Source organism: Pleurodeles waltl, chromosome 5 (genome assembly GCF_031143425.1).
Source record: "Pleurodeles waltl isolate 20211129_DDA chromosome 5, aPleWal1.hap1.20221129, whole genome shotgun sequence".
NCBI classification, from domain to species: Eukaryota; Metazoa; Chordata; class Amphibia; order Caudata; family Salamandridae; genus Pleurodeles; species Pleurodeles waltl.
Genome location: NC_090444.1, coordinates 212,527,263 through 212,544,341, shown reverse-complemented (window position 1 = coordinate 212,544,341; position 17,079 = coordinate 212,527,263). Strand labels below are relative to the sequence as shown.

Sequence of the window (17,079 nt, the reverse complement as noted above, 5' to 3'; positions counted from 1 at the left end):
AGTGCAACATAGCTTTGAAACTGTATGGCTGCTAAACCAAATATATATTGGCATCCTAGAGAGAAATCCCATCCCGACAGCACAGAGCCATATACCGCACACTATTACTAGCATGCACTTTTACTCAAACTAGCCCTCAGAGTTCCAGAGTAGACTTATACACAGCTAGTTGATCGTAATGAATAAAAACACAAACTGCCACCGAATCCTGCTTGGGAGGAGACCACTCTTCATTTACGGGCAACATTGACAACAGACCACCATGACTAGTCCGTTAAAAGTCCCTCGGACCATGCAGAAAGGGTTCCAAGACTCCACGGCCCTACAAATGTGAGGTGTGCTAATCAAACATGGTTACTTAGTGGGTGAGTGCAAGAAGAGACTTTTTTTAGGGTACCGGTGGGCTTATAGGAGGCCGCCTCCTTAGACAGTGGTGAAGTTTGAGGGGCAGGCGTGCATATTGGTGTCTTGAGGTTGAGACCCCTCACCTCGTCTTGGGGGAGTGGATAAAAAAACATCACTACGGAATAAAAGGCTGTGAGCTTTGCTGTCACATTACAATAGATCTAGTTGTTAGCAGAACGGTTTGGGTCATGATCTAGAGGGGTTGTCATACAGGCCTTCTTATATACATACACGTGTAGCATTCGAAAGGAGTCCCACGTAAGACCTAGAGCACTGGGTTTACTCCAGTGCTGCGGATTTTCCGAGGTCCTACACCTTCTGGACCACACTTTCCTGTGATTCTAGCAGTCTTTTGATCCAGAGGTGGGACAGGTGTTAAAGTCAGACGTCATGTTGAATTTGTTTGCAGGACAGAGCTTCGTTGGACATTAACGTGAACAAGCGGCAACGAATAACGTGCAGGTCCTTGAATGCGTCAGTCTTTAAACGTTTGTGCTATTTTGGCTGCATGTGAACAATCGAATGTGAAATGGCTGCATTGGTTGCAAATCTTTAATTTGGATATTTTTTTTTTCCCAGCCCTTAATACCAGCAGTGCCAAGCTACAAGTCTTCGATGTCCATCCCAGATTGGCTCCAGGCAGTGCAAAATTACATGAAGCTGTTGCAGTATCCTTTCACAAGGCTCCGCTCAGAGATGTTAACCATTTCTTTTTGGTATTTGCACTTGCGCCTACACTTCATAAAGAAGGCTCAGTTGGCGCACTGGAAAGGGACAGAACACTCAGACAAAGCATGTCCACTTCAGCAGTCTCTAGTCGGTTGGAACAAAAATATCAGTACCATTGCAAGGGACATCTGATTGACCCAACTTTTCCAAAGTCGTTCCACCACCCCTTGCCCTCTGCCCGCATGGTTGCCAGTATTAGGCCTTGGATGGCTCCCTGTGTGGCCATCAGATACAGGCCTTGGTTGCCTCCTTAGTTTGCCAGTTGCCTTAGTTACCCCCTGTGTGATTACCAGTTACAGGCCTTGGATGCCACTTGCGTGGTTCCCAATCGCAGGCCTGGGTGCACCCGGTCTTCAGCTCATGTTTCTAAAGTTTTCTCAGGACGTTGCCAGCCGCTGAAGTCTGCATTGGAAAGGAATGTTGTGCAAAGATTTGTGAAGCTGGCAGATATACTTCTAGTGTCAGGGCTCGGCTATGTCGTGAAGTATGTAACTGTTTGCAGCTACCAAAGCGTTCTTCCAAATATGGAGCCAGAAAAATATGAAGTAATTTATTTTAGAAAGATTTCGCCTTGAGACCATCCAGTTTCTTCCTGCACTGCGCCTGTTTTACCTCAGCCCATTTAAAGTGCACAATTGTCATCTGTCCAGTCCCAGAACCTTATTGGCTCCATCTACGGTGTCTCGAGCTTCCTCTCTTGGCTTTAATGTGTGAACGAGTTTACTATTGTCACTTTAAGGTTTGCCATTTCAGTTCCAGATCGTGGACGCAGCTGAGGCGTGAATGTTTTCTTAGGTCCACCTGTCTGCCCCGTAAGTGCTTGGAGTCACACAGGCAGGGCCATGTGGTGTATCTGAGACAGAAGTAAGCCTTAAGCCAGCTCAGGATCAGCCTGTCGGAGGCATCAGTCTGGGGCACTTTGAAGTTGCCAGGTATTTTTTGCAGACATCACCATGAGTTGCATGTGACAATGTATTTCTCAGACCCTGGAGTGTAGCTAGCTGCTCTGTGACCTGTCAAGTTTCTGCCAGTAAATGTATTTATTACTGCACATATTTCTGGGTGAGGGTTACAAATATGGCTTTCTAAATCTGTTGTTCTTAGCTGTCCAAACAAGAGGCTTCGTGGGGTAGATTTATTATTTCAGCAGATTAACTAAAAACGTCATCATTCATAAATGGCAAGTCGTGGTTTCTTAAAATTAGAAAAGCAGTTCCTCCCCAATGACTTTGACTTGTAGCTTTTCATGACGCTGCCAGTGAAGCGGGTAAGATCGGACGTCCCTCTGGGAAACTAACTAGTCTTCTTGACTTGTGCGGGGTTGTCCTCTCCTGAGGGCCTCTTTGGATGTTGGTGGTGAAGAACTGTGAGGTCTTTATTTGGGAGATTCCTTCCAGCGTCTCCTATGCCGGTTTCACTCAGCTCTCCACAGATCTGAGATCAGGAAATGGCCGCCGCTTCTGCACAGATCCCCCGGGGCTGCTCTCTGGCAGGAGTAAGGAGCTGTGCTTTAATGTGGGCAGGCAATGCTCTGGTTCTTAGCACTTGATGAGCCCCCATAGGGCTTGAGCACGAGCGTCTTTAGCCCCAGGGCAGACTGCCCATCAGCATTACCATCGGCCATAACACTCAGTGCCTGCTGTTAGGTAACTTGCCCCATTTTCAACCAAGGCGTAATTAACATTTAGGGTCTGATTATGACCTTGGCGGATGGGATACTCGGCCACAAACGTGACGGATATCTCGTCCGCTGTATTACAAGTTCCATTATAGCCTATGGAATTTGTAAAATGGCAGGCGGGATATCAGTCATGTTTGAGTATCCCATCCGCCAAGGTCGTAATCGGACCCTTAGTCTGTTCATTTATTGGCGGTGGCAGTGACTGTGTGCATGTGCACGCCTTCCTCACTTTTTTTCGATCTCTGCTTGTGTGAAATATGCAGCCTGTTGTGACCCTGTTTATGCACTACGATGGGGAAGATATTTTTTAAGTTCTACAAGCTTTTTGTGCTTACGCGCTTCCCTTTGAGCTTCCTGTTGGTGTTTGCTAGTTGGGTGCTTCTTCATGATTGTGGTTATCAATCTTTAACAAACTCTCAGATACAATCATACAGGAACCCAGTTTTTTGAAATTAGAAAAACAAGGCATCTCAGTGGGTAAGTGCAATTTTATTAATTCAAGTATACGTCTTCTAGTTTTGTGCAATGCTGTTTTCATGCTGCTGGGGTTTATGTACAGGATGCCTGTGCTATAACCATAGATCCTTGTGCTTACCTGTATTGTAGCCAGGGCCACGGGAATTATTCGACTATGAGGTTGCGCAGCGGTGGCATTTTTCGCATAAGTGTAGATTTTCTACATTTGCCACATAATCCATCATCTGCTGCTTAATATGCAGATTTTAATTAATGTTTCTACATGAAATGAATCAAAAGTTAATTAAAAAGTCATCAGCACGTGTGGCTGTACAGTGGAAGAGTCTTTGTAAAGCTTGGCTGGTCACCTTTCTGTTGCTTACTGCTATATCTGGCTGCTAAACTGGTACTAATGAGTTGCAGCCAATGTCTAGACAATGTTGAGTGTAAACATGACAAAATAACACTATCACAAAACGTGTGGCATTGCACCACATAATTTGCCTTTTTTTACTGCATCATTTACTCAGCCCTGTAGCATAATTTGTCCCTCCTCCCCTGCCGCATATATCCAGTGGCCCTGATTGTAGATCATCAGTCACTTTTTGTCTTAAGACTGCTTGAAATCTCAGATGCTTTTAATGTAGTGGTGTTTTGACTGTGGGGTCTTCTGATGCGAGCCGACTGAATATTGTGACACTGTCACAGAACTTTTTCCAGAATTGATGTGCACACCAGCATGTCAATCATTGACACTGGTGTGAATTTCAGCCTAGACTGTACAGTGGCGGCCAGATGTTTGCAGGCAGTGTAATCCAACTTGGCTTTCAGAGCTGCGCAACACCTGCTTCCTTGCAAAACATCCAGCACTGTGTCCAAAACCCACATCTGGAATGACGGAGGCCCCTTTAAAAGAATGCAAAGCTAAGGGATTGTCTTTGCCAATATTGGCAGAGCTGACACAAAGCTGTAATGTATCAAGGTTCTGAAACCTTTTCCGTTAAATAAACAGAATAACAAATTAGGTAAAAAAATATCCTATGTCTGCTTGTTCCATATGATGCTTTTGAGTAGCGCTTCAGTGTCAAGCGGGCATTTGTGGCGAACGCAAGCGCTAGTGGGTGGCGGCCACATTAATATGGCCCTCCCATTCCAACCGGAGTAGAATAAATGTTTTTTCTTGCTGAATGGTCTCCAGGCAAAGGCTGCAGTTGAAATTGCGGGACAGCTTTGCTAGCCTCTTACTACTGTCTCTTGCCACACCCAGGAGCCACTTTTGCCTTTTGCACAAAAGAATGAACATTATCAGCAAAGGACATTCTGGTAGGAATGCCTGTGTTGGTCGCATGGGGGTAATTATGCATCTTATTTAATGGTAAATTAAATAATTGCTCACAAAAATTGACAACGAGGATTCTAGTTAAACACACGAGGAAATGAATTCTTATTTGTTTGTCGTTAAATCTTTCTCTGTCAGCATCGTTTTTGAGACTAGAAAGCTTAAGCAACAGTGCATTTATAAGAAAAAAAAGGTACAACGTTTAAGCATGTATTTGCAAAACAGTTGGAATGATTCAGACTTCCTCGTCCCTTGCAGATTTGTGTGTGTTTTTAAGATTGTTTTTACATCATAACCATTTTAATACAAGTTATTTATTTCAAGTGTATGCTCTGTCTTAAGAGTATAGTATAGATCTATCTTTCTTTTAAAGTTTTCTCACTTTTTTTAAGCGACCTTGACAATACCATTTCCCCCTCAGAGTCCACTGTGCAGGCCCTGGCTGTGTGTATCAGTCACTGGGTGAAGACATTGGGGTGGCTGTTATTTCTCCGTTCTGACGCCTGCACTGTTGAACTTCTTTCCCCATTGCCTTAATCATTCAGGAGCCCTTCTCCTTCTGTAAAGCCTTAAAAACCTGCCCTTCTGCCAACGGGTCTACTGTTGTAGGAATAATTGTCTACTCACCTCTTTTAGATCCTTGAAATCTGCCTGGGTATTCAAGCACTTTAAAAATACTTCTAAACATAACTACGGAATCTGCTGAATCATGATATCTATTTTAACCCAAATCGTGGCCAGTTAACTCGGTTTGTAGATTTGAAGACAGTAGCTTGCCCTGAGCGAATTTAGTATTGCTGTGTCGGGGCAGTTATCCATGCAGTTCTTATTTTCTATACATTTTTCTAAAACGTTCTAGAATATAGTTTTCACTTGTATGATGTGGGTTAGGGTATATAAATGCATGAATATTTTAATGCATTTTGATTCCAGGCTGATTTAAGCAACAAAGGTTGAATACTTTGTAAGACTTGAGCATTGAATTTTGAAAGTAAAACAGTGTGTCTTTAGAGTTACTTGAAACTTTGAACCGCTCCTTTTTGATAGCCAAGTAAGCTTCTCGTTTTTGGTACATAAATTATAGTGCAGATAAGGACTACTGAGCTCTGCATACGTATTTCAGTTTTTTTTATCCTAGCATGTTAGGGCCCTGAAATTATACATTTGCACATTTCTTACATTTTTTTAACAGCCATTTTACCTGTCTGTAAAGTAAAGTGACTTTGGTGCTTTATGCGTGAAAAGGCTGTGAATGTCTCTGTCTACATTTTTGTGCCTTTGAAGATGGAAGAATCCAACATGCCCTCCTCAGCCTGCCTCCAGGACAGTGCCTGTTGCACCTTTCTCAGCCTTAGATCTCCCTAGGTTAACACCTCCTGCACTGGACAGCAGTATGTATGAATTATCTAGGATGTGTTCCCATGCTTTGTACAAGGCCAAGAGGCAGTGTAGAAAGTTGGGACACTGAATAGGAGAGTTGAACTTCAGTTGCCTTATTCATGCAGCAACTTTACTACAGTGAAACTGTTAAAATACCTGAGTGAGGCCCTGAAGGCATTGTTGGAAGCATCTTGTCTATACTCAAGACAGTCGCCCCTCTACTGACAATGAGAGCATTGAGGTGCCTTTATTTTCAACTGTCATTGACTTTCTCATAACACCAAGGGTTGGTACTCCTGCACAGAGCATGAGAATGTGGATAGAAACTAGCTTGTAAAACCACACTTGTAAACTTGCGGTGCAGGTAAATTTCTGTTGTGTTCCCTTGAACACTGTTTGTTCAGAAGTCCAACTGGTCAAATCGTTGTGGCTTGTGTCCAGATGGGAAACAAGGCCTTCACTTCAGTAGGTCGAGCATAGGAGTGATCAAGTGCTGCTTTTCGACCCATTGTACTCTATTCTATGGGCTTTAACCACGTCCATCTCATTCCCATCACTTTCGTACGTTCCTGGGCTTGCCTTTCAAAAATCTTCAGAACATTCACCACAATGCGCTCTTTCTGTCTGGATCATCTCTTGGGTCCCCACACTAGGTTAGTGGGGGACCCCCCCAAATAACCCCTTACACCATTCAGTGTCTTCTTAAGCTCTCTTATGGCTGCAACGTTTGTTTTACAGCTGGGAGTAGTTTGTGTTTCGAGGGCCTTCTTATAATATTCAAATAGGCCTGCTAGTCATGAAAATGTGTAATGAAGTATGCCCTCTAGGGTCTAAATATATGGTTAGGCTGTATTACTTATTCCCAATCTGTTTTCATGTGGTTATGCCCTCAAGGGGCAAACTATATGGTTATGTTACCATGCTTCTTAGGAATGCTATTTTTATTGTGGTGTCATCTAGCGGCTGTTCTAAGCATTACAGTCAACATACGGCACTCAAACTGCATACAGCACTCAAACTCACCCCATAATGCTTTGCAGGGCATTCCTTTTACAAAACGTTTTTGCTCATAACTCACCTTGCGATGTTCCTAGTACAATGGGACCACCGTCAAAACGCTCAATACATCGTGCTGTTTCTGTCTAGATCATCTGTGTCCCCACACTAGGTTAGTGGAGACCCCAAAATAACCCCTCCCACAATACAGGGTCTTTTTACGTTCTTTTATGGTTCAAACTTTTCTTTACATTTGGGAGTAGCTTGTGTTTTAAGGGCCTTGTTTGCTATAATATTCCAGTGGCCTGCTAGCCCTTTAGTTATATGCAGGGCCACTGGAATTATGTGGCAGAGGGGACCAAATTACGTGGCAAGCAAAGTACAGTTATGCATTTACAAAGCCAGTAGCTCTAACTCAAGCTAAGCAAATGCAAAACCTATTGCATTGCAAATGCTTGTTTTTATTCTGGAGCAAAGTGTGCATTGAGCTTTCATAATCCGTAACATCAGGGCAGATAAATGATAAAATGTGTTTTTGGCTTGGGCCAGTGATTCATTCTGGGTGTGGATGGCACCTGGTCGGTGGGATTCCGGGGCTGATTTTTATCCATCAATACTCTTCGTTGTGGAATCTTATTTTGATATCTTTAACTGCATCGCTGTTTAAGATTAGTATATGGGCCCTAATTTGCAAATATGAAAATAATGTGGATACTTAATATAAGTGCACCATTTTTTCTTTTTAATTTTTGTTTTTAATTTTTATAAAGTGGTTATTTGTTGTGGTAATACAATTGTTGCAAAACTAGGCCACGACACACCACCCCACCCCAGTTGTAATGAGTGGCACCTACGCGGGCGAGGACTTTGTCACTTATTTATGGGAAAACTGCAAATTGATTACATTCTACAAAAAAGGTTAGTTACTCTTAAGTTGAGAAATAGTGGGACCCCAATTTCATTTCAGAACAAGTGATTTTGCAAGTGTGATATAAACACTCTTAGTTTACAGTACACTGATGGCAATCCTTTATTAAGTGGGGGCGAGTGATTATTACGTGGTTTGCGCTGAGACAGTGATGGAGTATGGAAGTCATGATTAAGTGTGTAATTGCACTTGGTCATGGCTAGACAAAAGGTAGACTGCAGATCTGTTCCAGATATATATTATCTCATTAGATCTAGTATCAAACGTATGTATGTCAGTATTTCTGTCATACGGGTTAAATACTAACTCTCCCCACGAAAATAGTTTACCTGAATTATTTGCAACACTGTCTGTTAAAAGGTTATCAGTTTCTGGCATAAAACTGAGATGCTACTTAATGCACAAACTTAAAAACTGTCAAAAGTCTGTTTTAGTCACTTTGAACAGTTTGAGCGCTTTCCAGAGAAATATAATACAAATCAGATAATCCCACGGAAACCTTTCCATGCAGGCCAGAATGAGAACCACACAGTTAAAGTTGTTAAAAAGGACTAAGACAGTGTGTTTATTCTCAGGGCATCTGTACCACATAATATTCACTCACGTCTAGTCCTTAAACGAAAAGCAGCTCTATCTATAGCGATTTGCATTTCTGGATCGAATACATTGCAACATTGAGAGTACTGAGTAAACACCTTTCAGGTAAGAACTATAATCCTCTGAAAGGTTGACATCTTCAGTGTCGTCATGGTTGCTGTTACCATCCCTCATTACTACACTGATGTGCCTCATTCCATACAGCTTCGTGGACTATGCCTAAACTTAATAGAAGAATGTTCTGTACATTGTTTAATAAGTGTAACTAAAGAGAATTTACTTAGCACATTTTAATGATGTTTTTTCTGTATCACAATAACCTGGCAGCGCCATTCCTCTGACAAGTACTATGGATACAGGTGAACAGGCATCTCTGGAATGCAGTCTGTTCTTTGTCTAATGTTTGGGATGTCCCAGGGGCCAGATAAACCTGCCCTCTCACTTCAGATGGAATGAGGGGCAGGGTAGTGTGAACCCCACCCCTTTCTTTAAATTCACTGAATCACCTACATCTCCAGAATATTGATACCAATCGTATTATGCAGACATGTACTATTCTACGCTATCCGTACCACCGATTGACTTGATCTTCTACAAAGCAACCTTCAGGAGTGTCGGGGTCCTCCTTTCCACACTATCGCAAATCGTCTCATATTCAGAGGTCTAACTGCAAGAACAAGCAAGAAATCGGCTACATACTCCATAAGATAATGAGCTCATCCTGGAGAACAGTACGCTCCGTGTAAATACCCGCCCTCCACCACAGGAAAAAAATCTCATACATGGGAATAAATGACCGGATCCTGGCTCTGGGATTTACATTTCTTAATTGCATTGAATGTGATACTGTGCCATAACTAACTTGTCAACAAACACCAGGTTTTTCACAGTTCGCACACACCTCTGACTACAGCCTTTACACAAGCCAGTAAGTAAAGAAAACCGTGGACCCACTCAATGAAAGAATTGGCACAATCTCCCACCCAACTACGGGTGGGATAGTCGCAGCAGAGCTAAAGGGAAACAATTAAAGGGGGACAATCTTTCAACAGTGAGGAAAGAGTAACTGGAAATCTTCCTACGCAAAGAATATAATAACGCTCAAAGCCTCCTAGTGATCACAAGCTTCCCAAAAAGCTGCTGGATGAGCATTAACCTCTGCAAAACGATACATAGGGACCCAGTGGAAGAACACCCGGCTGGGCACTGCTCAGCCAGCGCTGGTGAACGAAGCTCCCTAGCCAGATAATCTGTGTGAACATTCTGAATACCAAGGCACCTTCATAAGATTGAAGGATATTTGAAACAAAAAATCTCTGAGGCTGAAGGTAGCTCCAGGGAGTCAGAAAATCCCTTCCGTTCTGTCTCTTATGGCATCCACGGCGCAATATGCAAATAAGCATTGGCAAATCCAATAGGTCTTCTCTTTGGGACCTAATGGGTTTGGCATGCTTTTGACAATGCTGTATATCATTGGCAAAAAGCATGTTTTGAGAATGCTGTGAAGCTTTGGCCCCAAAAAAATATAAAAGGCATTTTTTTTAATTTATCAATCCAACTGTGATCGAGCAACAAAGGAAAAAAGAGCCATCATTTTGTAAGAAGCGGCTGGCCATGTCATAGGCTTTCTCTAATTCCTCTTTAGCCAGGCTGCACAGCATTGGTAAAAACTATTGGCAAATCCAATAGGTCCCACAGTCCCAAAGGCAGGACCCATTGGCTTTGGCATTTTGGCAAAGCTTGTGGCTGTGGGGTTGTGTTTTTTCTTTTTTTTTTTTTCTCGTTTTATTTTTCAGTGTTTCACTGCTTTCAACTTGTACCTTTTTGGCTTGCTCATCCACAATAATGAGTGATATAATAATGTAAATGGTATTTACAGGACCTATTTGGAGGCTGATACATGTAAGTTATTCTAGAATACAATCTTGTGCAATAGATGTTGAAGGCTCTGTTAAAGGTAACAATGCCCTTTATCAGAATACCGAGGAACGCCCTGAACTGCAAGGGTATGCCAATTCTAAATCATAAAAGGAATCTGTGCTGCTTTGTTTGTGTTTCAGGTTAATGGAGACTGCAAGAGAGATGACGAGAGAGTCCCTGCCCATCAAATGCCTTGAAGCTGTGATTCTGGGAATGTATCCTTTTTAAGACATGCTCTTTGGCTATCTTGGACGTAATCCAACATTCCTGTTGGAGAAAAGGTACATTGTGATTTTTTTTTTCTTCCATTACTCCACGGCATTTGTTACTAAAACCAATAAGGTGGTTGTGATCTAAGAGTCTACCCAGGGACTTGTAGGTCAAGGGTTTGAATTCCATATGGGGCATTTCATCTTTTCAAGGTTGAGGAGAGCCACTTGGGCAAAAACACTGGTTTGTGTCCCTTCAGTCTGTGGTGCATGTGATACATTAATCCTTATTAAGTACCATTATAAAAATCTGAGTTGCAGATTCACAAGAAGTTGACCTGCACTATCACAAATAGGATATTGAGCTTGTAGAATAAAGTGCTTGCGGGTTGTTGATTTTGGGATGAATAAATATGGGTCATTTGTGCTAAATGAGGTTCCAGCGGCGTTCATACCCATATCAACTTTTTTCCTAATGTAGTAAACTTAGCACACTCATTTCCCTAGAACTCGTTTGCTTATGGAGTGGCAGCTCATGAAAAGGTCAGATATGGCAATAAGATTCTTCAGAATGAATCCTACAGAGTACTGTTGCAAGCCAACCTTCAGCACTACTGTGCATTCTTGAATCAGGTTCCCTTGTTGAATGTGTTGTGTTGATCTCCTGCCTCTTGCACTGTGAGGAGCTGGTCACATCTGCTCCCACTACATGTCTGCACTTGGTGTTTAAACCTCTTGGCTCATCTAAAAAACATGAATCTACTAAAGTGCTTAGCCTCTTGGTTTGTTTTCTCCTCTCGTCCGTCTTTGTTGGGAGAGCTCGACTGCATTGTGGAACTGGATGCTGAGCAGGAAGTAAGTATTTCTTTCGTTTCCTTGACAAATATCAGGCTCTCCTAAGGCAAAAAAGTTTATCAGTGGAGATGCTGGTAAAGATGAGCCCAACTAGAGCGCCTCCACTCAAGCAGGACTTGGAGATCCTCCGACCAGTTGCTAATGTCTGTTATGACCACATCTGCTTGAAAGACCCATTCTTAACAATTCTTTGAAATATACATAGTGTAGGCTTTTGCTCTGCCCAGAGCAGTATTTCTCTCATGTCATGTTATTGACTGTTTTGCTTAGTGCTCAGTCTGCTATGAAATGCTTGCATTGCAACGCATCAGGGATTATTTTATATCTCGAATGTACTCTGAAAGCATGACACATAAAATTCTGTATCTCCTAGATTTATTGCATATAGAATTTTTTTCTTTACTCTGCAGCAAGATTTTGTAATGTTTTAGTTTGGACTCAAAACACAAGCGTGGTTGTCTGGCTTTGCCAATGCTTGTTTTTTTTTTATCATCATGTGCATCGCTTTCACTGTGCACCTGCATGCATGCACAGGGATAATTCATGATGGTCCTCTGGGTTCTCTTCTTGTCCCTGTGAATCAGGCCCTGCTGTGCCTGCACCCAGGCATGGGATGATGCTGTTGCCAGGATACCTAGTGTGGATGCTTACCCCGAGGGGTGAAGTTTGCATCTGTGCAGCCTTCTCGACAGAGGGGAAGATTAGAAGATTTGAACGGTGACCTTTCTCCTTATTGATTACGCCATGACCTTCTTTGCAGAGGTCATGCAGCAGGCCAAGGAGAAAGGAACCTGAGCATGGTTAACCGTGAATATAGAATACATTTCATTATGTGTGCATGGCGCACAATTTTAAAATTTGGAATATGGCTCACATTTAAACGGCTTGTTTCAGGTAGGATAACTGAGGTGGAATAAAGTATGGCAGAACACGTTTCTCTTGGTGCCTTGTTGAGAAGCGAAGTAAACAGACCTATATTATCATCGTGGACACACTGGGCAGGTAGAGCCAAATCACCAAGATACGCAAACCCTGGTAATACCACGGACTTGCTATCACCCTCGTGTTATGCACTAAAGATTTTGAATTTGGTCGCCTGCTCTAGTAGGTCTGTCTTTGTTCTGCTAGACTTCCTCTGGTCACATTTTTCTGTTGATGAGCCAGGCAGTTATCACCTGATCCGCTCTTTACAAATATAGCTGGGCACAGTATACCTACCATTGTTTTCACTTCTTACTTGTTTCTCGCACTGACTTGTTTCAGTGGAGCTTGAGGCAAGGATTCCTTTAAAGACAGGACTCTAATAATGGAGCTCTCGGCAATTCTCCATTCCATGCATCGGTGGGACAGCCACTCAAGGTTTTTCTTTATGCTCTAGTGCCGGTTATGCTCTTCGCAACATTAGATCCATAGTAAGCACCAGAATACGAATAGGAAACCCGGACTGGGCTCCAGCCATCTGGAATCTTGAGAGGTTCTGCCTTATGCAGCAGTCAGTTCAGATGTTGTGTGCTATTTCTAAGAGGTTTTGCTCCAAGGAGTTTAAGGTGTGCATCCATATATTGGCATCCTCCTCACTGGTCTATGGGCAGCATCTCTGGTTATCTGGGCAGCCCCTCATTCAGAAACATATTTACTGTGTTGTTAGGATCTTGTGTTTCTAACCTAGAAATACACAGAACTGCACGGAAAAAACATTCCCAGCATTGAAATGCCACTATCCTGCAGATCTCACACCCAGCCTTTTTTGTGTTCTGAGACGATAATTGGATTGTCCAGGCCTCTAAAAGCTTCTTAGTTGTGGATATGTTGGTTATGGTGGTCAGTACTTCTGCTCTATGGAGCCTTGGTTTCCAGTAAGTAACTGCAAGTTGCTTGCCTCTAGGATCCTCGTTGCCTTTTGGAGATCTCTTGAAGACTGCAACGATTGGGATAGAGGCCTACCAATAATTGTGCAGCAGCTCTTGACAATTATGATTTAAAATGTAAAATAACACAGATTTAAACTGTTTGATTTTATTAAATTATATTTGTGTTTGGAGGTTTATTTAAGTAAAACTATTTATTCATATTAGATGTTCCTGGTCAGAGCCCTAAAGTAGTGATTTATCATTGTGAATCGTGTCTGTTTTTATGTTCTCTATATGGAAGGAAAAAATTATATTTTGAATGACAAAGATTTGAACATTAAGGAGAAGTTAAGAATAAAATGGGCGATTTCACTGTTAAAAATCCTCTTAGCTTTTTTAGTTTGAAGCCAAGGAACTGTAAATGAAATGTAAATTGATCACACTGATTATTTGATGAAAAGTATTTGTGCGTCCCTCAGGCTCGTATGTTAGGAGGTGCTGTCGAACTACATGTGTTTCCGGGTGTGAGGAATGAGCATAAAATGTTACCAGATTATTATTTCTCAGCAAAACCTTCTAGTGGTGTGTTTTTTTTTTTTTTTTTTTTTTTTTTTAATTAAACACACTCTTAAGCTAAGAATGAGGCACTGCTTGATCTTCAAGCAGGATGCCAGGCATCCCTTCGAAGGGTGGTGTATTGTGGATTCTTGGGTGTAATGAGATCTCCTTGACTGTTGTAGCTTAAGAGCTGGTTGTGTCGTCTGAACATGCATTCATGCTTTTTTATTCCCAGCTATTGAGGATCATAGTTCGGTCTGTGCCAGGTATGTTAAATGTTCTGCACAGGGCTTTGGTCTTGAGCATGCATGTTGGAATGGGTGTTAACTTGCTGTCAAATGCTTTAGCTGCTGATACCTTGCCCCTTTACCTGAAACAAATTGTGCAATAGTACTACAACAGATTACTCCAGAAATAACTCCAATAAGGTAGACCACGTTAGCCAGACCAGGCATGGTTATCTTTTTCAGGGTCCACTGTGGACTCTGGTACTTGCTATTTGTTGTCCTGTCGTCACTCCCATCTGTCAAGAGGTCTGGTGGGGTTCTGTTACTGTATTTAGATGGGAGTGAGGGGAGCGACTTACCTGCTTGTTATGCTACATGTAGATTGCGCACAGAAATTTTACACAAGTTATGCCAAGACCAATGCCTCAGCCATTTTACACTGGAAAGTTTTCACCTGTGATCTTAAGGAGGAAATATGGACCTTTGCATTGTCATGGAAAATGGTAAGGAATCAACAATAGCGCTGCTCTGTCCTTGTAATTACGTTCTGTTTTTCAAGGCTAGATCACAAGGCACATGTTAGACCTGGCAGCTTTTTGGCGTGTCTCCCCTGTCTTTTTGCCTTCTGACCTCCTGTTTTTATGGTTTACTGGACTCTGTTTTTGCTGGTTTATTGTCTCTGTGCACTTTACCACTGCTGATCAGTCCTAAAGTGCAAGTGCTCCCTAGGTAAATTGTACTGTTGATTGGTTTATCCATAATTTGCATATTTGATTTACTGTAAGTCCCTAGTACAGTGCACTAGAGATGCCCAGGGCCTGTAAATCAAATGCTACTAGTGGGCCTGCAGCACTGATTGTGCCACCCACATAAGTAGCAATGTGAACATGGCTCATGCCTGCCACTGCAGTGTCTGTGTGTGCAGTTTTAAACTGCCAACTCGACCTGGCAAGTGAACCCAGTTGCCACGCCCAGACCTTCCCCTAAGGTAGGCCCTAGGTAGCTCCATGGGCAGGGTGCATGTATTTGAAAGGTAGGACATGTACTGGTGTGTTATATATGTCCTAACAGTGAAATCCTGCCAAAATCTGGTTTCACTGTTGCAGTGCCTATCTCCCTCAAAGGTTAACATGGGGCTGCCTTTAAATAACTTTAAAGCGCAGATTTCATTTGAGGGCAGATAGAAATGTGGAGTTTGGGGTCTCTGAACTCACAATTAAAAATACATCTCTTAATGAAGTTGGTTTATAGATTGAGAGTTTGAAAAAGCCACTTTTAGAAAGTAGGCATTTTCTTGCTTAAACCATTCTGTGACTGCTGGTTTGTGGATTCCCCGTCTGGGTTAGTTTGACAGTTGGGCTGTTGTGAATTCCCTCTAGACAGTGACACGAAGGGGTCTGGAGTGTAGCCTGCATATCCTGATGTGCCATCTGAGCTACAGTGGAGGGAGGAGTGGTTGCTTACACCTGAAAGGACTGTGCCTGCCCTCACACAATTAAGTCTCCAACCCCCTGTTGTGCGTCTGGGGCCTAGCCTAGACAAGGAAGGATCTTGCAAACGCTTAAGAATTTGCTTTGAAGTTTGCCAGCTTCAAAGGCAGAGTGGGGTATAAGAAGAAGACCCAAAACCCCAGACTTTTACAATCTTTCTGGAATAAAGAGGAACCTCTGCCCCGGAGAAGAGCTGGCGGAGGAGTACTGTCCCTTCGCAGTGTTGCTTTGCTGGACTGACCTGCAGTTGCAACTTCTGTCTGACAAGAGTGCAAAGGGTGAACTTTGCTATGTGTCCTGCTTGAGAATGTTCTCCAAGGGCTTGGAGTAGAGCTTGCCTCCTGTTGGAAGTCTCAGGGACACCAAAGACTTCAGTTTCCTCGACCTGCAGCACTGGGAACTGTGTTTTGTGCTGTTCAAGAGGAGAAACCACTGTGACGCTGCCAATTACATCGCTGGCCTGCACCGTGACCTGCTGTGGTGATATTTGTGTTTTGACCACCAACTCCACGTTGCACTTAGTCTAACAGCACACTGTCACATAAGTGACCACCAACTTCACTTTTGCCTTTTGCTTATTTTAGCATTAGTCACTGCCACGTTAGAGGTGCAGATATTAGAAATGCAGAGGCTGCGAGTATTATTCTGCGTGTTCTTTCTCACCAAGGGCTTAGGCTGATAAGAATGTACTAGGATGATGTTTATGGTATGCAGGGAACGGTTTGGCTTTGAGAGAGGGCACCTTGGGATCTTGGCCAATTCCGACGTGTTCCTTTCAGAACTAACCTGAAGTAGCCAGCATTTCTGGATAACAAGGAGCAAGGTTTTTTTTCTAGAAATCTCCTATCTGGCTTCTTTAAGATGTATATGAGACCCAGGTTTGACTGTGGGGATATTCAGAGACTTCAGTCAAGATTGAGACGTCAGTGCCTGACCTCCTGTGAGGGTAAGTCTCTTCTCCTTGCAGCCGATCTTAGGGGTCTATGGCTTGAAGCTACTAAGAGAAAGATGAAGGAGCAACTGTGCCCCATGGTGATTAAATTTTTTCTAACTATTTGCTTATTGTTGGAAATTGTGAGCGAGGGTGCTCCGTCCCTGCGCGCCGGCTGCCCTGTTTGGATTAGGCTCTTTGATTGGAGTAAAGTGATGGTGTTTTAATGTTGGAGCCAGATCCGCCCGTTTTTTCATCACTGAAACTTTAAAAGGTACGGGATTAACCAACCATGAAACTAATGATAATAATACAGTATTAAATGAAAGCGGGTAAGGGACGTGAATGTGATGCATTATTTCATTCACTGGTTCACCGCTGTTTGAGGCACCAAAGCGCAGAAACTTCAGTATATTTATGAGGCCTGTTAAACAGGGTCAGCTGTTGTGCATGCGATAATAAAGGACATTCAAAGAAACTTTTTAGTAAAACAGGAAGATGTTTATTGCTAAGCTCTCCAACTATTAA

The 17,079-nt window shown here is 42.7% G+C and overlaps 1 protein-coding gene across 2 annotated transcripts in view; it reads left to right on the top strand.

Annotated features, from left to right (window-relative positions):
- VASH2 (vasohibin 2) overlaps positions 1–17,079 on the top strand; it is a 129,940-nt gene that overhangs the window by 68,850 nt on the left and 44,011 nt on the right. For both annotated transcript variants that reach the window (XM_069233911.1, XM_069233910.1), the window contains exons 3-5: positions 985–1,073; positions 3,236–3,292; positions 10,572–10,646. In XM_069233911.1, the coding sequence (XP_069090012.1) occupies positions 985–1,073; positions 3,236–3,292; positions 10,572–10,646 (221 nt within the window). The remainder of the gene's footprint in view (positions 1–984; positions 1,074–3,235; positions 3,293–10,571; positions 10,647–17,079) is intronic.